Source organism: Zalophus californianus, chromosome 8 (genome assembly GCF_009762305.2).
Source record: "Zalophus californianus isolate mZalCal1 chromosome 8, mZalCal1.pri.v2, whole genome shotgun sequence".
Taxonomy (NCBI): Eukaryota; Metazoa; Chordata; class Mammalia; order Carnivora; family Otariidae; genus Zalophus; species Zalophus californianus.
In genome coordinates, this window is record NC_045602.1 from 118,132,134 (window position 1) to 118,153,676 (window position 21,543).

The window sequence follows — 21,543 nt, forward strand, 5'->3', positions numbered from 1 at the left end:
ATGTTGTGTCTTCATCTTCATTCACCTCAAAGTATTTTCTGTTGTTTTGATGATTTCTTTGACTTGTTGGGTATTGAGGAGTTTATTAATTTTTACATATTTGTAATTTCTGTTATTGATTTCTTAATTCATTACATTGTGGTTGGAAAAATACTTTTTATGATTTCACTCCTTTTAAATTTATTGAGGCTTGTTTTATGGCTTAGAATATGGTCTATCCCAGAGAATGTTCCATGTGCCATGTGCCCTTGAGAAGAATGTGTATTCTGCTGTGGTTGGAGAATTGTGTACATTTAATTTGCATAATCTTATAAGTGAGGTGAGCGTCTTGTCATATGTTGAAGAGCCATTTGATTTGCTGTAAACTATCTGTGATTATTTTTCTTATTTTGTGGGAGTTCATTATATATGAAGGGGAAAACCCTTGTCTCTCATAAGAGTTACAAATATTTTTCTTAGTTTGTTTGCCTTTTGAATTTGTTTATGATATTTATTGAGCCATGCAGACATTTTAGATTTTTATGTTGACAGATTTATCATTTTAAGAATGACTTTTAGAACGTCCTGTGTTAAGAAATGTTTTTCCCATTTCGAGATTAGAGAATTTATTCTCTGCTCCCCTTTTTAAGCTTTTTGGTTTTATTTTTATGTGTTTTAAATCTGATGGATCTGGAATTTATAGGCATATGGAGTAGGTTTGAAACCCAACTTTGTTTTCTGATGGCAGGTCATTGATCTCAGCTCTATCTTAAAAATAATTTACCTTTGGGGCGCCTGGGTGGCTCAGTCATTAAGCGTCTGCCTTTGGCTCCGGTCATGATCCCAGGGTCCTGGTTTCGAGCCCTGCATTGGGCTCCCTGCTCTGTGGGAAGCCTGCTTCTCCCTCCGCCTCTCCCTGTCCCTCTCCCTCTGCTTGTGTTCCCTCTCTCTGTCAAATAAATAAATAAAATCTTTTAAAAAAAAAATCTACCTTTTTGGACTGGCATGGAACACCACTTTCATTATGTGTTAAATCCTCGCATGTCTGGGGCAATTTTTGGACCCTCAGTTCTGTTGCACTGATTTGCCTGTTTTCAAAGTGCTGATATGACACAGTTTTAATTATAGTAATTTTCACTATCTGGTCGGGCTATTTCCCCGTCATTACTCATTTTAGGATTTTTCTGGCTACTCACATACATTTACTTTTACTTGTAACTTTAAAATTGATATACCTAGATTTAAAAAAAAATCCTGTTGGGGTTTTTATTGGGGTCACATTCAGTTTTTAGATTAATTTAGGAAGAATTGATATTTTCATAATGCTTTCTTTGATTTTCTTTTCTTTTTTAAAGAGATCTTATTTATTTATTTGAGAGAGAGAGCGAGAGCACGAGCGTGAGCAGGGGGAAGGGCAGTGGGAGAGGGAGAAAGGATCCTCAAGCAGATTCTGCTGAGCGCAGAGCCTGATGCGAGGCTTGATCGCACAACCCTGAGATCATGACCTGAGCTGAAATCAAGAGTCAGTTGCTTAACTGACTGAGCCACCCAGGAGCTCCTGATTTTATTTTCTGATTGCTGTTGGTATATAGATACATCATTGATTTGGGGGTATTAACTTTTAATTTCCTTCCACTTTACTTAATTTTCTTTTTGTTTAAAGGTTCTGTGGCAGATTCTCTTGGATTTCCCAGATACGTGCTGAATACATCTGCAGATGACACTTGTCTTCTCTTTTCTAATTTCATTTTATTACTTCCATTTCTTATTCTTAGCTCATTGGATTGGCAAGGATCTCAGAGCAAGGTTAACTAGCGGGCATGCTTGTCTTTTCTGGACTCTTTCCCTGTGAAGTAGCTTTTCTAGGCCTGGGCTCCTAATGAACTCCACCAGACAGTCCCTCCACGGCCATGCACAGAGCTTGGCACATAGTAGGAATCTGGGAAGCCTTTCCCTCATTGTAAGAGTGATTACAAAAGAGCGAGGATCTGGGGCACCTGGGGGCTGAGTTGGTTAAGCATCCGACTCTTAATTTTGGCTCAGGGCATGATCTCAAGGTTGTGAGATTGAGCCCTGTCTGGGACTTTGTGCTCACCGTGGAGTCTGCTTGTCCCTCTCCCTCTGCTCCTCCCCTCGCTTGCACTCTCTCTCTCTCTAAAATAAATACATAAATAAAACCTTAAAAAAAAAGAACAAGGATCTAAAAAAGGTCTTTCACAGTAATGATGATGAAAGCTAATATTTACTGAGCACTTCCTATCTGCTAGGCTCTCTGTAAGTATTACCTCATGTTTTCTTACAAGACTAGTTATGTGGGAACGATTATGCTGAATCCCAGTTTTGATAAGGGGTAGACTGAGTCCCCCCTTGGGGCTGCGTGACTAGGAAGTGGCAAGCTGGCCTCTGAACCTGGCGTTCTAGCTCCGGGCCTGTATTTTTGTGATGCTTCTATTTCCCTGGAAGGTCCAGAGTTATGGTCCATGATGTCAGAGGTTGGCCTCTGACCCCTGTGTTGCCTCTGTGTCAGGGAGGCAGAGATGGTGGAGTGTGGATGCACCTGGAGCAGTGGGGGCTGTCTGCACAGTGGGCGGTATACCAGAGGTGCTTTCTGATGCCACTCTCCTAGACCTTGAGCATCCCAGCCCTGGTGCACTCACTTGCTGTGTGGCCTCAGGCAAGGTTTGGCTTCTCTGAACCATGGTCCCATCTGTTAAGTGGGCAGTTATAGTCCCTACTTCCTTGTGCTGTCAGGACAGTTGAGTATCAACTGCACGTAAAAGTCTCGGCTCTGTGCTCGGCATTCAAGGCCTTGACACCTAACGCCCGCCTCCTCTTGCATTGTTCCTCTTATCCCCTGCAGTTAATAATGACAGCAGACACCATTGTGTGCTGTTTCTCGAGTACTTGTTCTGTGCCTGACACATGGCCTCTCTTGTTTGATCCTCAGATTGTTAGGTTTATTATTATCCCCATTTTAGAGATAAGGAAGCTGAGACACAAAGGGACTTGCCCAGGAAGATTTAGCTAGTAAGTTGTGGAGGCAGGATTTGAACCCAGGCCTGACTGGGTTCCTCACTCTTAAATCCTAAAACCCTGGCCTCCCTCTGCCCTTAGAAGGAGTGGAGGGGACACTCTTCAGAGTAGGGAAGGAAGGGGCCGTGTGCTGTGACTGAACAGCAGTTTATTCCCCAGACTCTTATGGGTGTTGTGAGCGATTATGTGCCTGGGGCGGGGGCATGGCCAGGTCAGGAGGTGAGGGAGAGCCTGGTGCCCTCCAGCAGAGGGGCCATGGGAGAGGGCAACAGCACCAACTGTGCAGGGCCTGGTGGACCCGGGAGAGGGGTTTAGGCCTCATCCAGAGGGGAGTCATGGGAAGCTCTAAAGTGTGTGTGTGTGTGTGTGTGTGTGTGTATTTTTTTTTAAGTCTCATTAAAAAACAATTCTTGACAAAGTGATTTCTAAATGTCAAGTGATATAGCACATAAAGTAAAAAAGGGATTTTCCTCTCCCTGTCCCACACCCTTTGGATGAAACATCGTGAAGAACGTGGAATCCTTCCAGAACTTTTCCGCACCTCGACAGCCCATGCACGTGCTCTCGTAGACGCACACGCACATGCCGGCTTCCTTTAGGGAACCACCGTAGCTCAGGCGTACTCCCGCCGGCGCCGCCCCGAGCCCTTGGCGAGCGCTGGCTCATTTACTCCTCTCACCAACCCCGGGACTTAGGGTGCGTTATTGGCCCTCCTTCTCCAGCTGAGGAAACTGAGGTCCCGAGAGGCCCAGAGGACAGTCTGCCGCGGCCGTGCCCTCCCTGGGCCTACCCGTGCGTCTGCTCGGGCTGGTTAGCTGCGCGGCCGTCCCGCGGGGCACCGACCGTCGTTTATTCATCCGGCCCCCCTCTCACGAACACGGAGGTCGTTTCCGGCCTTCTGTGGGGAGCGCGAAGCAGCGGAGGCCCCCGTTGCCCATGTGCTTTCCAGAGACGCCTCTGGCTGCAGGGAGGAGGGTGCCCCGCGGACCCCGGCGTCCGGGCCCTGGAAGGCAGGCGCCCCCCGAGGGAACGGCCCCGGGGGTGGGAGAGGGCTCCGTTCGAGGAAGATTTGGGGACGTGGGAGAACCAGGGCCGTGACACGTGACACGTGACGCGGGGCCGGGACTACAGCCTTGGGGCGAGATGCGAAGTCAGTCGGGGACCCCCTGAGCATGAAGGGCCGGGGCGGCGAGCCGGCTTCCTGGTGCCTCTCATGCACAAGCCCTCAGTCGGGAGCCTGTGGTCGGGAGCCTGAGGTTAGGAGCGGCTCCCCAGAGGAAAGGGGCCTCCTTCCTCTGGGAACCTCAGGCACCCCCAGTGCGGAGGCCTCACCACTTCCCCTGGGCCCCCCAAGGGTCTGTCTGTACCTCAGAGTGTGCAAGTGGCGGAAGAGATGTGGGATTGGTTCCTCTCAAATGGGCAACTCATGGTGACTTGGCGTTTGGGCCCCAGAACCAAAAGGCCCAGAGACAGGGTCCTGCCTCAGGAAAGGAGCCTGGGGTCTGGGAGGGTGGTCGCTCCTGAGGTCACACAGCACGCTAGACCCCACCCTAAATGTGCCTTGAGCACACTCTTTGTCGAAGCCGGAAACCTCTGGCTTTCTCTAGGAGAGGGGCCTGGGCTGCCTTATCTGCCCGTGCCCCATCCGCCAAGGGCATCTGGCTATTCCACCGGAGAGATGTCCTGAGGGCAGGGGGTAGGGCCACAAGTTCCCGCAGCAGACCCCATGAGCAGCGCCTGATTCCTACCTGCCCAGTGTGGTTCCCTGTCCCCGCTCACCCTCTCTGTGTGACCTCACACAAGTTCCTCAACCTCCCTGTGCCTTAGTTTCCTCACCAGTAAAACCGGAACACTACTAGTATCTACCTTCTAGATTATCGTGAGAATTTGACAAATGAGTATTTGCAAACTGCTTGGAGCAGGGCCTCGACAAGGTCCAGGCCCTGGGAGTTTTCGAATATCCAGGAATGATGCTTGGTCCCCACAGCATGGCATTGTAGGAACAAAGCAGGATGCAAATCATGTCTGTGCTCATTTAGTCTTTTGTCTATTCTGCAGGTATTTCCAGAGCAATTAGTAAATGCCAGGCCTGTCCTGACCACTGGGGAGGTGGAGGTGGATATGACCCAGGCCCGCCTGCAGGGAGCTTGGTCAAGGGCGATGGATCCCTGTTTTGTTTATAGTCATACATTCCCATGATGCCCAGCTGCTTGTCCTCCCGGGGCAGGGCCAGCAATGTGCCGCTCTGTCCCGAGCATGTTCCGTGTGCCTTCCTTGTTGATTCTCCCAACAGCCCATGACATGTGCACTGCTGTTCTCCCTGACTGACAGAGCGGGAAACTTAGGCACAGTGTCCCATGCTGGGGTGGCAGGGCTGGGATTCAAACACTCTAGTACTTTAGCTCTTAACCTCCACACACCTGCCTCTCCACAAACACTTGTTACTTGTATAATCAGATTTAACCACAAAGACCAACAAAACAAACAGAACAGAAACCCCACAAACCGACAAGCTTTGCAACCGGAGACCAGGCCATCTTACTTGGGTCTTGAAGGCTCTCTTGTATTTTTTCTGAGTGCCCTACTAGGAGTGGTCTTGGTCAGTGTAAGAGTTTGGGGCCAGGAGCTGTCTTTTTTCCCTTGCCCCCTCCCAAGAGGGCACATGCATTTTCTAGATGCTGCGGGGAGGGTGGTGGTGGTGGTGGGCTTAAGGTCCAGGCCTGGCTCTCCCTCTTTCTCCACAGCACACCAACCAATGACTCTTTCTCCTCGCCTTGATTACCTCCAGTGACAGGGGTCTCACCCTCCATCATTTAGTTTATTCTAAAGAAAGTTCAGGCTCCTAGGGAGTTCTCCATTTAAAAATAAAAAAAAATTATACTTAAAAATATTATATTTTTTATTTCCTCTGAAAGTCCCACAAACAGGTATCCTGCTAGCACATGTGTCCTTGGACACAAGGCCCGGCCAGTTCGTCTCTGTGTCCCTCTGTGGGCTAGCATATCACCTGCTGCACAGTCAGTGCTATGAATGCTATACCAGGGAGCCATTGGGTAGGGAATACAGTGGTTGGGGCCCAGCCTCCATCAAGCCTGGGGCTGCGGGTAACTGGGTCAGTAGGACCCACGGGACACTGACTGTGTGAGTGCTGATATGACCCCAGTAGATTGGATTGCATAGAAATTGGTCTTCTTTGTCCCCAGGCCTCTTGGCCTGTCCCTCAGGAGGCCCTGGTGATCCCTTGGGCTGTTGAGCAGGTCTCCTCAGGGCCTCCCCAGCCCCACATTCTGAGCTGGATGGTCCCCAGGGAGCATGCAGGCCATGCCCACATTGTGCAGCCCGTCAGCCTGAGGCCCAGGGGGCACAGGAACTGCTAAGGTTCCCGTAGGGAGGAGAGCTTGCAGAGCTGGGCTTGTTGCTCAGGGCCAGTAGTCTTGCCTAAGGCCTCAACCAGTCAAGAGCGCTTTTCCCCATCCATGGGTTCCCAGAGGAAATTCTGGACCGATTCCAGGGCCTCCAGCATTCCCTGGAGAATATTCCAAACCCATCTTGCCGATATGTCCAGAACTACACAGTAGTAATCATAGCTGATGTGGTAGAGTACTTACCTTGTTCACTTACCAGGGACCCCGGTGACCCCATCATTTCCAGATTAAGAAATAAGGCACAGAGAGGTTAAGTCATTTGCCTGTGGTTACACAGCTGATTAGGGGTAAAGGTGAGATCTGAGTTTGGGGAGTCTGGCTCCAGAGCCCACCCTTAACCACCGTGTCATACCCTGCCTTGCACATGCTCATAGCATGCTTTGGGAGGGTTGAAGGAAGGGAAGGTCTGAGAGGCTCTTAGCATTGGAACTTTCAGAGGCAGAGCCTGATAAATTGTGACCCAAGAGTCAGCCATGGCGATGTCTCTTTCTAATCATATCCATACAACAGCCCTGAGAAATCTGCTTTATCCTTGTTTTGCAGATGAAGACATTGAGGCCCAAAGAAGGGAAGTGAGTTGCTTAGGGTCACATAGCCAGGAGAAGTGGAATAGGGCCTCTAGTCCAAGACCCCTGACTCCACACCAGGTGTTCGTGCTGAGACCTCAGGCTGCTTCCCAGATCCTCTGGGACAGCCCCTGCCTTCCACCAGGTGAGGTGATGACCCATCAGGGCTGCCAGGATGAGGGAGTGGGGAGGGGTGGCCATGATGGGTGGGAAGACCCTAGCCAGGCTCACTGGGAGCTGGGGCCAACCAGGATCTGTGGATTGGGAGGTAGGAGGCAAAAGGGGCTGGCAGGGTGGTGGGCATCACTGGAGAGCTTTCAATTTCCTTTTTCTGAGCCACGTGTTATCAAGGAGAGGTACAAAAGTCAGGGGGACTTAGACCAGAAAGGATTTGGGGAACACTTCCCAAGGAGGTGACTTTTGAGCTGAGAACCAGAGGCATGAGTTATTCTCGTGAAGTGGTCGGGGAACAGCATTCAGGCAGAGGGAACAGCATGTGCGAAGGTCCTGTGGCTGGGGTGAGCTCCCAGACATCTCTCCTTCTTCCAGCCTCCTGCTGTATCCCTGCCTTGGTTGCAATTTTTAGCACCTTTCACCCTGGTGTGAGACCATTTCAGTCAGTCATGTATTTGCTCAGCAAATCCTCAGCGAACCCTCTCCTATGAGTTGTGTGCCTGGGATATAGACATGACTCAGATACTGTCCCTGCCCATGACAGACAGAAACTGACTCAGGGGGAGGTGGGGGAGTTTGGGCCTACTGATTATGAGTCATTTCTTCTGTGCTTGGCCCTGTACCAAGGAAATCATTTATGGGCTCCATCATTATCCCCACTTTACAGATTAAAAAACTGAGGCTCTGAAAGTCTAAGTTACCCAAAGAGGCTAGTACCCTTCTTTGGGCCTCAGGGTCCTCATCTGTAGAATGGGTGGGGGAGTGGAGACTGTCTAAAGGGCCCAGGCCCAGCAGTCCTTCACCCCAGGATGCTTTCTCCTCTCCAGCCAGGACCATGGGCAGCAACAAGAGCAAGCCCAAGGATGCCAGCCAACGGCGCCGCAGCCTGGAGCCTGCTGAGAACACCCACGGTGGCGGCGGGGGTGCCTTCCCCACCTCACAGACACCCAGCAAGCCAGCCTCCGCTGATGGCCACCGAGGCCCCAGTACGGCCTTCCCCTCCGCAGCTGCTGAGCCCAAGCTGTTCGGGGGCTTCAACTCCTCAGACACAGTCACCTCCCCGCAGAGGGCGGGGCCGCTGGCTGGTCAGTGGGCCTTGGGAGTGTGGGTGCCTGTGGGCCGGGCCTCTCCCTGCCGCTGCTTCTCTCGCTGAAGGGGAAGAGTCTATGGGTTTCTTGGGTTTGGGGACTGTTGGGAGTTTCCTGGAGGCGGTGGGTGGGGAAGGGCTTTATAAACTGGAAAATATGGTGCACATCCATTGCCTTTGAGGGTGAATCTGGAGCATAAAGGGATCTAGATATTATGGGACTGTAGTGGGGAGCTGAGGCCCAGAGGGTCAAGGGGCTATTTGCTCAGGGCAGCGTGGGGACCGGGTCTGAGGCTTTGCTTTTTGCTCTGGTCAGCCCAGAGATGGGTCAGGAGGCCTTGGGTGGCAGAGGGGGCAAGGGAGGTTAGGAGGGAGTTCTCTGGTCCTCGGGGCCCGGCCCAGCGCCGCGATGCGCCCTTGCGCCCTCTGCTGGCGCTCCGGGGGTATGGCGGCCCTAGGCAAGGGATGCTTCGAGAAAGATGCCAATGTGGTGCCAGAGACACACAAAGAGCCACACGCACAGTCAGCAGCTCCTAAGATACCTATGCAGACACTTAAACAAGCTGAGCTGGAGACACCATCAGAGATACTCACAGACACGCCATGTACATAGAGACCCGCTTAGGGACACATGGATGGGCACAGACACACAACCATGCAGACGCACACAAATACAAACATAAATGCACAAATAAGCTCATACTCCCAGATTAAGACAGGCGGGCCGTCAGAAGTCCCTCAAAGACACACACAGGGTACAGACACAGGCTCTGCTAGCAACACCATCACCGGTACCCAGAGGCCCACAGATGCACACACGTGCCGTGAGCACACACAGACACACAGACACACAGGGACACTCGTGGATGCCTTAGACACAGACACACCCCCAAGTGAGAGGAACAGACCCACACCCATTCATTCGTGGGGCCCCTCTGTGCTGGGGACACGGCAGTATGCAGAGCATGGGGGAGAAAAACAGAGCAAGGCTTATAAAATGTGTAGCGTGTTCGAAGGTGGGGCTGCCAGGAAGGAACAAAAGGGCAGGGAGGGGTCTTGGGGAGTGCGTCGGGTGAAGGTTGTGGTTAAAATGGGGGACAGAGAGGGCCTCTTTGAGGGGACAGTACCTGGAGCCAAGATCTCCCCAGGTACATTGAAGTACCTAGTCACACAGAGAGAAACAGGACAGCCCAGCCAGGCGCAGAGTCCTTCATTCACCCACGGTTGCTTCTTGAGCACCTACTGTGTGCCAGACTCTGGGAACAACACAAAGATGCCTGTTATTGGGGGCTTCTGGGTCTGTGGGGAAGATGGGCACTCAACCGAAGCCAACACTCAGGATCGCCTAGAGCCCAGTGGGCACATTCACATGTGAGGAGATGCACACGCCTCCCGTACACCCTCACAGGGCTGCCCAGACACGCGCACGCAGGTGGACACGCTGCAGGCCACCCCCGTAAAGGTGACCTCGCCTCTGGGCTGGGCTGTGACGGTTGTGGGAAACCCTCCTGTGCACCCCTCTTTGGGGCTGTGGCCCTGGCCATTCTGACACATCCCACCCCTCTCTGCAGGTGGAGTGACCACCTTTGTGGCCCTCTATGACTATGAGTCTCGGACAGAGACCGACCTGTCCTTCAAGAAAGGGGAGCGGCTCCAGATTGTCAACAACACGTGAGTGACCCCCTTCCCCGTCTTTCCTTGGGACCCTATCCCCTGGACCTGGTCTTGGGCCAGAGCCACTTCTGAGCATCCCAGAGCCAGGGACAGCACGATGGGTAGCCGACATGGCTAGTGTCAAGGCTGGCCGGGGTCCAGGGAACAGTCCTGAGCCTGTGGGAGATGAGACTGGTGGTGTTGGTCAGGGCTCCCAGGGCAGGGATCCGGGCTCAGTAACTCAATAGAACACAGCATCCCAGACCTCACAGAGGGGCACGTGGTCAGGGTAGGACTGGACCTGGGACCCGGGACTGCAGAAAACAGGGCCTAAAGCTGGAGGCTGTGCCCTCAGAGGTGCCCTCTTTAGGGACCTGGGGTTGGAGGGCCTGGGGCAGCTGGTTGAGCCCTTCTCTAGCTGCAGGGGGTGGGGCCCAAATTGGGAGGGGACAGAGGACCCATACTGGGCGCTCAGCGTGAGGGGGGTTATAACTGGGATGGACGTCTGGTTCACCTCCAGAGTCTCCAGCCGTGGGGTGGGGCATCCTAGGGCCAAGCTGGCTCTGGGGCCCCTGTGGGCAGGGGAGCGGAGACAGGGCGGAATGAATTAGTGAGGGATGGGTAGAGCCCTAGCCATGGGGTGGGGGTCCTTCCTCTCCTCTTTCCTCCTCTCCTTTCCCTGTCAGGAGTGTACCGGGGGTGGGGCGCAATGCCTGTCATGGGGGGGTGGTTGCAGGCTTTGGGCCGTATGCCCAGGGGTGAGGGGTGGGGAGCGGCTCAGTGGGGCAGGGGGTTGTTCCTGCAGGCACTGCCAACAGAGGGCAGGGCAGAGCTCAGCACCTGCTGCGTTGCTGCCCTTGGCAGGGCCTGCTGTACCCCCTCATCCTCAGTTGGACCCCCCCCCAATTCCTGGCTCCTGCTTGCTCCCTCCGGCCCCCTCTCAGCTTCTCCCTCTCTCTGCTTCTCCCCCTCTCAGCTTCTCCCTCTCTCTGCTTCTCTCTCGCTGGCCCTTAGGAGGAAGGTGGATGTCAGGTGTGTACACACTCCGTAGGTGGCGGGCCGGGGTCGGGGGGCTTTGCTGGTTAAAGGGGGGGTGGGGCTGCTGTCTGCATGTGCCTCCACTGCATGTCCCTGCCTGTGGATCCTGGCTCCCCTGGCTGCCCCCCTCCAGCTTCCCCAGCTGAGGCCCTGCCCCCAACCAGTGTGACCAGGTCCTGACTTTAACCCTGGGCAGCGGTTGGGGAGGGTCCGGTCATCCCCTTCTCACGCGCCATATCATGCCTCCTCCCCACGCACCTTCCTGCCAGCCCGGCCGCTCTCCGTCCTGACCAGTCGGCCTCCGCTGAGCGCCAGCCAGCTGTATGCAGGGTCCAGTGCCGGCCCGGTGAGGCCCCGGGTGGAGAAGGGGCCTTCCCGGAGCCAGCGTGGCCGGGGGCCCGGCTCCGGTCCAGACCCAGTGACAGGCAGAGGGCAGGGCCAGGGTCGGCTCGGGCCTGTGGTCCCTGCTGTGTGCCCCCCGCTGGTGGGGACTGCAGGGACTGGAAGTTTCAAGCAAGTCCTCGAAGGAAGGACAGTGATGGTCTGTGGCCGGTGGAAGTGGGGGAAGGCAGTCCCCTGAGAGGGGCAGCTTGCGGGAGGGTGCAGGGCTGGAGGGGGCGGGATGCCCTCAGGGCTATGGAGAGGCCAGAGGTGCTGAGGTTAGAGTCGAATTGGTCCTTGAGCGTCCTCAAAGGCCTGGCTAAGGAGGTTGGACATCAGCAACTCCAAGTGCGTCTTGCTCGTTCATGCCTCCCTACCCTTGTGCATGCTGTTCCCTCTGCCTGAAACACCTTTCTCCCGTCTCTGCCTGGCAAACTCCTATTCACCCCTCAAGATCCAGCTCAGGACGGCCTGCTCTGTGAGGCAAAAGGGAAAAGAGGTGCCAGGTGCTGTGCCAGGCGTTTCTACCCATGTCCTCGTATTTACTCCTTGATGCAATCCTGCCAGGGCTCTGGTGACGGGGGAGGGGCTGTCTCCCTTTTGCAGGTGAGGAAACTGAGGCTCAGAGATGTGAAGGCCCTTGACCAAGGTCACACAGCTAGCAGGTGGCAAAGCCGGGATGGGAACTCGGGCAGCAGATCTCTCCCCATCTTTCCGCCCCTGGCGTGTCAGAGTCCTAGTGCCGCTCAGTGCCCTGGCGGTTCCAGCGGTTTGCATCTGCCTCCCCCAGACCGGGAGCTCCCGGGGGGCTGCTCTCGGATCTGCCACCTTCGTGGATCCCCATATCACCTGTTGCTCAGCACAGCGCAGGCTGCGTCCCTGGTGTTGCCGAGCAAGATGAACGACTAGTAATCGGCCCCCACACCTGCTGTCGTGTGGGCGCCTTATTTATGTGGCACCACAGCCCCAGCAGGTGGAAACTCTGATTTGCTTTACTTTGCACAGGAGGAAACTGAGGCCCCGGGAGGTGAGGTGACTTGTTCGAGGTCGCACAGCTGGTGGTGGCAGAGCTGGGAGGGGCGGGCAGGCCCTCCTACCCAGGGCCGGAGGAGCCAGGGGGAGGGAAGGGCCCCTGCTTCAGGGGAGTCTCTACCAGCGGTGATGGGAAGGGCACCTCAGGCTGCGGACACAGCTTGAGCAAACAGGGTGTGGTGGGAGGGAAGGCTCTGGAAGCTTAGGTTCTGCCTCTTTCACCTAGAGCCAGAGGGCTGTCCTCCCCGTCCTTTGTCTGGCCCCTCCCCTCCCTTCTTCCTGTGTTCCAAGTAGGGCTGAGGGTGTTGGGCCAGGCCTGGGCCCGCAAGTGGTTGAGTCCTGTCCATGGGAAGCCCTTGGGTAGCAGTGAGGCGCCATGACTGAGAGGGGCACCGGGAGCCCTGTCCCCATTACAATGCTCAGGCACCCCTTTGCCTGACAAGTCTGGTGGTGGTAGAGGTGGGGCACCAGAGCAAGGGGAGGGATAGGGGGGCCGGGGGCACTTAGTAACAGATGAGTCACCCAAATTTGAGGTGTTCAGGCCTCATAGCCACCCAGGGACTACCCTGCATGTCCTACCTCCATTATTGCTTAGGGCCCATGATTTACTCCCACCCCTGCCACCAGCCCCGGCCCGACCCGAGTGAGGGACTTCCTGAGGCTAGCCTGTGGCTGGGCTGGGTGTTGGGGACAGGGAGAGCTTAAGGACTAGCCTGTCTGTTGTTAGGGTTTGGCTCTGGGCCTGGGTCCTCACAGGAGCTGGCCCGGAGACCCTGCTCCCTGGATCTTCATGCCAAATGGCCTTGGGTCCCAGAATCCCAGGTGCTATGTGGCCTGGGTCTGAGGAAGCCCACCGGGGTCTGACGTCCGACTGTCCTGAGCCCCCAGCCCTGGTGTCTGAGTCTCTAGGAGTCGGGACCCTTCTGGGTCTGACTCTGGGTTGCTCCCCAAACTGCCCTTTCCTCCTACCCGGATTCCAGCAACCTCTTTCGGGGAGCCGTCCAGCAGGCGCTGATGTCTCCCCCCTCGTTCCGGGTACTCCAGTTCCACTTCCCACCGCAGGGCAAGGGTTACCTTTTTACCCTCCTCACACAACCTCCCCTGGTGCTGCCTCCCCACTGACCATGTGCCCAGGCCTCAGGGAACCCTGGCTTGCCTGCAGTCCGCAAAGTGCTTTTGTGACCAGTCCCAACAACCCAAGGGACCAAACCAGAATAACTTCCCAGGTTCTGAAGCTGCCATACCCCTGATCCACAGGCCAGGCTGGCCGGCTCAAGGATTAGGTCCCAACAGAGTATGAGGTCACATAGCTAGTGAACAGCGGTTGGGATATAAAACTGTAGCTGGAGGACTCCCCGTCCAGTGCTTTTCTGCTGGCCGCGCGTGGGAGGGCGAGGGGCGGGGCAGGGAATGTGTGTCATTCCCTTCGTCCTTCCCTTCTTCCTGTCCATTTGATAAGGACCAGCCACCCACCCCCCACCCCCCGCCGGAAGGTGCTAGATGTAGTAAATCGGCTCAGCCGGATAGATTACTTCCAAGTCTGGGCTTAGGTCGGTGTCCCTGCCGGACTGGACCCATCATGGAAGCTATGGGGCCCCTCATGGGGGACCAGCCCCCACCCTTGGCAGCTACCCAAGGTGGGTTTGAGCCTCCCGGGCCAATGACATAGGATGATATGGCTTGACAGCCCCATTTCACAGGTGGGCCTAGAGGATGGCCACCTTGATTATCTTCATTGACCCTAAGCCTTGCTGCTGACTGATTTATACACTTTGCCTGCAAGGGAGAGTCTGCCAATATTATTTCCTTTTTATAGACAAGGAAATTAAGCCCCAGAGAAGGTAGGGTACTTGCCCAAAGTCACACAGCAAATCCTTCCTGGAGACTGGGACTGAGCTGCTTTGGTATTTATTTATTTATTTATTTATTTATTTATTTATTTATTTATTTATTTATTTAATTTTGTTGCTTTGGTTTTTAAAAACATTTTGGGGAGTGGGGAGGGGCACCATAGAGACACAGATTTAATTATTTTTCTTTTTTAAGCCAAATCAAGGTACTAACAGCTCATGTACATTGAGCCCCAACTCTGTGCCAGGCCCTGTGCTGGTGTTTTATATCCTTGGAGGGATGCGTGAATATCCCCATCCTACAGCTGGGGAAGCAGAGGCAGGGCCAAGGTCACGTAGCCTGCAGGTGGTGAGCGGGATGGTGTGCAGGGTGGTCTGACTCTTGGAGCTCAAGCTCTTAGACATCTCTCACGCTGGGGCCAGGTCAGGGTTGGACCTTGGGTCCATTGTGAGATTGTGGTACGCCTCATCCCTGCCTTGTGAACTAAGTAAGACCCCAAACCTGGACTTGAAACCCCAAAGTCACATGTCAGGGAGCTGGAGGATCTGCTGGCTGAAGTCTGGGTAATGTCAGCAGGGCTGAACCACTCCCCCCGCCCCGCCTTGATTCTGGGGCCCTGCTTGGCTGGCCTCTGGGCACATTGCTCCTTGCTGGCCTTCCCCTCTGAGTGCATGGATGGAGGCTCCCCAGAGGCCGGCCAGTTTGCAGACTGTGGCTTTATCAATCTGTCTGGTTTTGTAGCCTCTGACCTAGATCTTGGCCCAGTCTCCTGCCCCCAGCCCTGCTGCCTCCTCCTCTAGGTTCCCCTGGCTCTCCTGAGGGTCTCTGAGCCTCTGAGTGGCCTGGGGAAGCTGCAGGGGTCCAGGAGGACCTGCTGTGTCTGGCTGTGGGCACTCGGGCCCTGGTTCTCACCCTTACCCTGCCATTGATTTGCTGTGTGGCTTTCGGCAAATCACTGCCCCCCTCTCTGTGCCTTAGTTTCCTATTGGTGAAATGAAGGCTTTGACTGGAAGATCTCAGCTGTTCCCTGTGACTTGAGTTCTTGCTTTGTAGCTTTGGGCAAGTCTTTGCCCAACTCTATGCCCCAGTTTCCTTACAAAGAAAGTACTAGGTTACTCCAGCCTGGGTGCTGTGTGGCTTTGGGCTGGTCCCTCAACATCTCTGAAACACAGTTTCCTCATCTGGGGGCTGAGGCCTGCCTTCCTCACAGGGTGGCCTTGAGGATCACATGGGACAGACAGATGTGGACACCCCCAGGTGTTTGCACAACAGGGGGATGGATGGTGGTCCTGGGCTTCCAAGGGCCTTCCCTGAGGTTGGCCTTGCCGCCTTACTCCAGAGCCTTCCCTCTCCAGCAGAGACCGCCATGTGAGCTCGTGGCCCTGCCTGAGCGTGCGTGCAGCAATTGCACGGCCGGGTATTCCTCACAGCCCCAGGCACGCTCCCTTTGCTCTCCGGAAGCACTCTACCCTCTGCTTCAGCCTCGAGCCACCCCACTGAGCCCCCAGGTCTGGGTGCTCACCTGTACTCTGACCAGTCTTTGGAGAGTTCTCCCAGCCTGCTTTCCCCTTGCCTCAACTTCTCTATCTTCCACATGGGCTGAAGAATATGTCAGAGGCAGCTCAGAAGAACCAGGAGCCAGGAATCCGGGTTCAGGGCCAGACTGTGCAACTGTGGGCAAGGGCCTCTTTCTCCGGGCCCTGGCAGTGAGGAAGGGGGAGCACATCCTGCTTGCTATGTGTCTTCTCAGGGTCACGGTCATGGTGAGGTCCAAAGGCAGCCTTGGAGCGAGAAGCTCCGCAAGCTCTCAGGCCCCAGTGTACCCTGTAGGGGAAGATTCCTTCTGATCTGGGAGTCAGGATCCTGGGCCTGGCTGTGTGACCTTGAGCAGAGGCCTTTTCTTCTCTGGCTCATCTTCCCATCTGCACGGTGGGAATGGAGGGGGGCTGAGCCCTATTTCCCAGGCAGCCTTTCCCACTGGCCTCCCCTCACTCCCCCTGGACCCACCCCCGTCCCCTTTGGTTGCTTTGGATGTGAGGCCTCTGTGGCTTGTCCCCGGCCCCCAGCACCGCCTGCTCTCCTGCTCTCTTCCTTGCTCTTCCTGCCTCTCTCTCTCACCACCCCCATCTCTGCCTCTTCTTTCCTGTTGGGCTCTCGCTTTCTCCTCTCTCCTCTGTGTCTCTGGACCCCCGCTCCAGCCAGACCTGGTTCACATTCAGATGGCTGCAAAGGTACTTTGCCCCCTCCCCGTTCCCACCCAGGCCCAGGGGACCCGACCGTGCGGGGAGCTCCTCTGCCCCTGTCCCCATCTCCTCCTCACGGGGCAATTAGTGTAGAAGTGCCCTGGGCATTGGGGCTCTGCCACCTCAGCCCCTCTGACATGACTCTGTGTGACTCTGGGCAAGTCCCAGCCCCCTTTGGCCTCAGTTTCCCCTGTAGATGGGTAGGCTGCAGAAGGAGGCCTGTAGTTTTCAGCCGAGGACTCCCTTAGGGATGGCCAGTGGTTTGTGACAAAGGCAAGCATTGCTCTAGTTGGCAGGGTTAGTGCCTGGATTGTCACCAAGCCCCCAAAGGACCACCCCCTACCTCCACCCAGGTTTCACCCACTTCCAAATCTCAGGGCTTGGGGAAGCTTCGAAGATCTGACTTGACATCTATCTTAGGCAGAAATCATCTCTCCTGTTACAACTTGCTTGCTTCCCAGAGACAGGGAGCTCCCTCCCTCATTCCCGAGACAGCTCTTGGCATCTGGAGACGGCTCGGTCTATCTGAAGGGGAAGCAGATTACTTCCCATCCGAGGACTCTGCCCCTGTGAATTTAGGCCTCAAGGCTGACCAAGTTCGGTCCTGCCACAGTCCTGGACAAAGTCCGTCTGAGTCGGCTTGGGCCAAGAGGCATCTGGGCTGGGGTGAGAAAGAATCCCAGGCCAACGTGGCCTGGCAGCACGAGACTCAAGCTGGCCCCACAGCTCCCAGCGCCTCACTTGGCCTTGGGGACCCCGAGCACAGCACCTGTGAAGATTGCAACATCGGGGCCCACCGCTGATGGCTCCTTCTCCTTTGCTCCTTCCCTCTCCCCCTCCTTAGAGAGGGTGACTGGTGGCTGGCCCACTCGCTCAGCACGGGACAGACGGGTTACATCCCCAGCAACTATGTGGCGCCCTCCGACTCTATCCAGGCCGAGGAGTGAGTACGCAGCCTGGTCTCCCGTGTGCCCCCCACCCTGCTGGTTGGGAGCTTGTCTCCTGGGCTGGAGTGGGTGGTCTGGCTGCCTAGGGCCCCAGCCACATCCTAGAGAGGCGCAGCGGGTGGATGGAAGCCGAGATCACCAACACCACTCTCCTTCCTCCTGCCCCAGGTGGTACTTCGGCAAGATCACAAGACGGGAGTCAGAGCGGTTACTGCTCAATTCGGAGAACCCGAGAGGGACCTTTCTAGTGCGAGAAAGCGAGACCACGAAAGGTAGGAGCACTCCTGCTGGCCAGTGGGAACAGTCTTTGTGGGTTGTTTGAGTTGGGTATTGTGGAATGAATAGGAGTGTGGTACCTGGAGTAGGGTAGGAAGAGCCCTCCAGGTAGAGACAGTGGCAGGATCAGAGGCAGGGAGCTACATCTGAGGAACACTGAGCTAGCTGGGGTGGCCAGAGACGCAGCAAGCCGTGACACTTAGCTTCTCTGGCCTCAGTTTCCTCAGATGACGTGTGGGCACAGGCTGTCGGGAGGCCTGAGGGTCACACAGCAAAAGACTTGTTCCCAGGGTGAGTGCTGATGAAGTAGGCCCCTCCCCGTCTCCCTCTCCAGAGGCTGCTAGAGCTGGGCTGGGTGCGAGGAGCCGGCTTTGCCCTCCCCCAGCAGTCCTGGTCCCTGTTCTGCCCCTCCCCCAGCTGGAGCACACGGGCCACCCCCTTTCTCCCTAGCCCCTCTGCAAGTGGAAACAAAGCCAGGCCATGTCCTGTGGGCCTGGGGTTCAGCGGGAGATGGGAAGCAGAGCGTCCGTGTCATGGGTGTGCATTTGTGAGCAGTTGTGTGGCCGTGCAGGCTGTGTGTGAGTCCAGGCGTGTGTGTGGACGTGGAGTGGGAGTTGTCTGGGTGTTGCCGTGTGGGAGTGGATCGTGCCTGGGGGCCTGGGGAGTGTGTCCCGCTGTGAGCATGGGACACACGTGCACGGACACATGTGGGCTGGGCCTGGCTTTCGGCTCAGGCTGCAGACGTCTACGTGTACGTGGCCTGGGCCATCTGTTAGTCATGGTTGCTTGATGCAGGCTCTAGAGACCTGGTTACAGTCCTGTGTGCCTGACTTGCTGGGTGACCTGAGGCTAGCCGCTTTCCTTCTCTGGGTCTCATTTTCCCCTTCTTTACACTGGAGATGGTAACCCGTACCTGAGCACTCCCTGGAGGGCCATGGGCTGTGGGGGCTGTACCCTACCTGCTGAAATGGGTTTTCTCTGGCTGTTGAAGCCTCGATCCCAGGCTCAGATCTCTTGGGCTCAGGTTAACAGGGGCTCCTAGCCAGGGCTGCTAGGCAGGAGGAAACTTTTCCAGCCAAAAGCTTTTCCAGGCTCAAGAGAGGAAGGGGGGAGGAGGCCACCAGGGCTGGCTCCTCTTATCCTTGGCGGCCTGTAGGCCACACCCAGCACGTGGCCTTCTGCCCATGCCGCAGCCTCAGCCGACCACCCGCTCATGCCTGAGCCCGGGATGTGCAGGAAGGTGTGGGGCACAGAGAGTGCTCCTGTGAGAGTGGAAGCAGGTAAGCCAGGGACACACAACCCACTAGGGCCATTCCCGGCTCCTGGCAAACATTTATTGAGCACCTACTATGTGCCAGGCCCTCTTACATGTGGTCTCAGAACTTCCTGGCATCCCTGAGAGTCGTCCTGTTGTGCAGAAGAGGAAACTGAGGCCCAGAGTGGGCAGGCGACCTGTCCGGGTCACCCAGTTGGGATATACCCTCAGCCTCAGAGGTCTTGCCAGGGCCAAGAGTGGCATGGGGAGGGTCTCCGATGAGGGGCCCCTCGGCTCACTGGGCCCCGCCTTGATGGCCACCCCAGGGCTGGGGGCTCAGAGACCTGGCTGACCGGCCCTGGCTCTGCCCTGGGCTGGGGCTGCCGCTCTGGCCTCCCTGTCCTCCTGCGTTGGGCAGGCACAGAAGGGCACTTAGCGCTGTGGCCTGGAAGGGTGGGTGGGGGGTGACGGGCGTGGGGGTCACTGCTCCTCTCTGGGCCCGCCTTGCAGGTGCCTACTGCCTCTCCGTGTCCGATTTCGACAACGCCAAGGGCCTCAACGTGAAGCACTACAAGATCCGCAAGCTGGACAGCGGCGGCTTCTATATCACCTCCCGCACCCAGTTCAGCAGCCTGCAGCAGCTGGTGGCCTACTACTCCAGTGAGGGCCTGGCGGGCGCGGGGCGGGGGCTCTGCCCTCCTCCCAGGGCTCTTGTGGGGGGCGCTTGGGGCCAACACGGGCTGGGGCTTCTGTGATCCTGGAGTGTGGGGCTCCTTCTCCCCCCACCGCCCCTCCTTTTTCTTTCTCCCTCCCCCCACCACGCCCACCCTCCTCTTCTCTCCCCCGGAGCTGGCTGGGGAGCAGCGAAGGAAGGGAGGGGGCTTAGGCCCCGGTTTGTCTCTGCAGCCCTAGGACCGGTCTGAACCGGTTACTGGGAGAGGAGGGGTCGGCTAGCCTGGGCTGCAGCAGAAGGAGGAAGCACGGGGTTGGGGTGGGGGGCAGGAGCCAGGGCGAGGGCTCCCGGGACACACAGGGGCGCAGGTCCTGGGGGTGGGCATGCGTGCAGTATCTGGACCCTTCAGGGCTTCCCTGGGGGCACCGAAGGGTCAAAGGTCTGTGTGTCTTCATGTGCGTGGGTCTCTGTGGGTGCCCGCGTGGCTGTGGCCGTGGCCTCTGTGTGCAGGTGTGGCCTAGCTTGAGAGTGCCAGTTACTCCCCATCCTGTGCCACCTCCTTTTCTGTCAGCTGGGCCTCTGCACCCCTCTACCCCCTGCCACCCCTCTGCCCCCTTGGCTGTCATTGTACGGTTCATTCTGAACGCTGTTCCCCGACAGCAAAACCCTCCAGAGATTACCTGGGAATCTCAGGATGAAGACCCCCACGTGGCCTCTGAGGCCTTGGCTGCTCTAAGCCTCGCTGGCCTCCCTGCCTTACCCAGGGCCCCTTGCCCCCCATTCACTCTCCTGCAGCCCCTCTGGCCTCCTTTCCGTTCGTGCAACCCGGAGGTTTGTTCTTTCTCAGGGCCTTTGCACGTGCATGAGGCAGTGTGCCCTCTGCTTGGAGTGGTGGTCCCTAGTCAACTACTTCCTCTCCTGTAGCGCCAAGCTCAGGTACCACTTCCTCCGGGAAGCCTTCCAAGACTCCATCCAGCCCCTCTGCTGTTGCACACACTGCTCTCCTCCGTCACACTCGTGGCCCTGGGAGGTGATGAAGGGAGGCTGGGCTCCCCCAGCCCTGGGAGCTCCCTGAGGGCAGGATTCCACTGAACTCACCGAGATGACCACCCTTTAAAGTCTGATGAATGAATGAGTGAATAACTCTGTGAGCAGATGCGTGAGGCAGTGTGGCCTGTGTGGGATGAGGGTGCGTGACACTCAGGTGTGGGTACCTGGCCTTGAGGGCATCCCATGTGTCCCCGGAGCCTGCATGCATACCATGCGTATGTCATACCATGGGACAGGGAGGCCCCCGGGCAGATGCCGTGCCTGAACTCTACCTCCCCGCCTCTGTCTTCAGAACATGCTGACGGCTTGTGCCACCGCCTCACCACTGTGTGCCCCACGTCCAAGCCCCAGACTCAGGGCCTGGCCAAGGATGCTTGGGAGATCCCTCGGGAGTCCCTGCGGCTGGAGGTCAAGCTGGGCCAGGGCTGTTTCGGAGAGGTGTGGATGGGTAAGGCCTTGCCCCTGCCCCCCAGAGGAAACCATGGTCCCCTTGGGGGGATTTTGGTGTCCCTATCTGAGAACCAGACAGGTGTCTATCCCTTGGGACAGCTCGGGGCGCCCGTGGCCTGCCCCCGCGGCCTGCCCCTGCCGCTTCACCACCACGAGTCTCAGTCGCTTCTGCTGAACAGTGGGCTCTATTTTAAATGTGGAGCTCCCCCACACCTCTGCAGACTATGGCACTTGTTTGCCAAGAGCTGCTCGGGGCTGGGCATCGCGATTCCCTGAAGATGCTGTGTGGTCTGGGCCAGGTGGCTCCACTCTGAGTCTATCTTCCTCAGTGTAAAATGGGGCTGGGGATAAGAGGACCCACCCGTGGGGTGTGAGAGAATGCTGGCCCAGCGTGCATCCACACGTTAGCGTCAGCCGTGGGAAGAGAAGC

General features: G+C 56.4%; 1 protein-coding gene across 5 annotated transcripts in view; it reads left to right on the forward strand.

Moving 5' to 3' along the window:
• Positions 1 to 21,543, forward strand: part of SRC (SRC proto-oncogene, non-receptor tyrosine kinase) — a 49,871-nt gene that overhangs the window by 21,972 nt on the left and 6,356 nt on the right. For 3 of the 5 annotated variants that reach the window (XM_027622491.2, XM_027622490.2, XM_035728906.1), the window contains exons 2-10: positions 6,981 to 7,148; positions 8,005 to 8,262; positions 9,836 to 9,935; positions 10,932 to 10,949; positions 16,418 to 16,450; positions 17,307 to 17,405; positions 17,578 to 17,681; positions 19,451 to 19,600; positions 20,956 to 21,111. In XM_027622491.2, coding sequence (XP_027478292.1) covers positions 8,013 to 8,262; positions 9,836 to 9,935; positions 10,932 to 10,949; positions 16,418 to 16,450; positions 17,307 to 17,405; positions 17,578 to 17,681; positions 19,451 to 19,600; positions 20,956 to 21,111 — 910 coding nt within the window. In that variant the 5' untranslated portion in view covers positions 6,981 to 7,148; positions 8,005 to 8,012. Of the gene's footprint in view, positions 1 to 6,980; positions 7,149 to 8,004; positions 8,263 to 9,835; positions 9,936 to 10,931; positions 10,950 to 16,417; positions 16,451 to 17,306; positions 17,406 to 17,577; positions 17,682 to 19,450; positions 19,601 to 20,955; positions 21,112 to 21,543 lie in introns of those variants that run through there. The other 2 variants (XM_027622487.2, XM_027622489.2) reach the window with 2 other exon arrangements.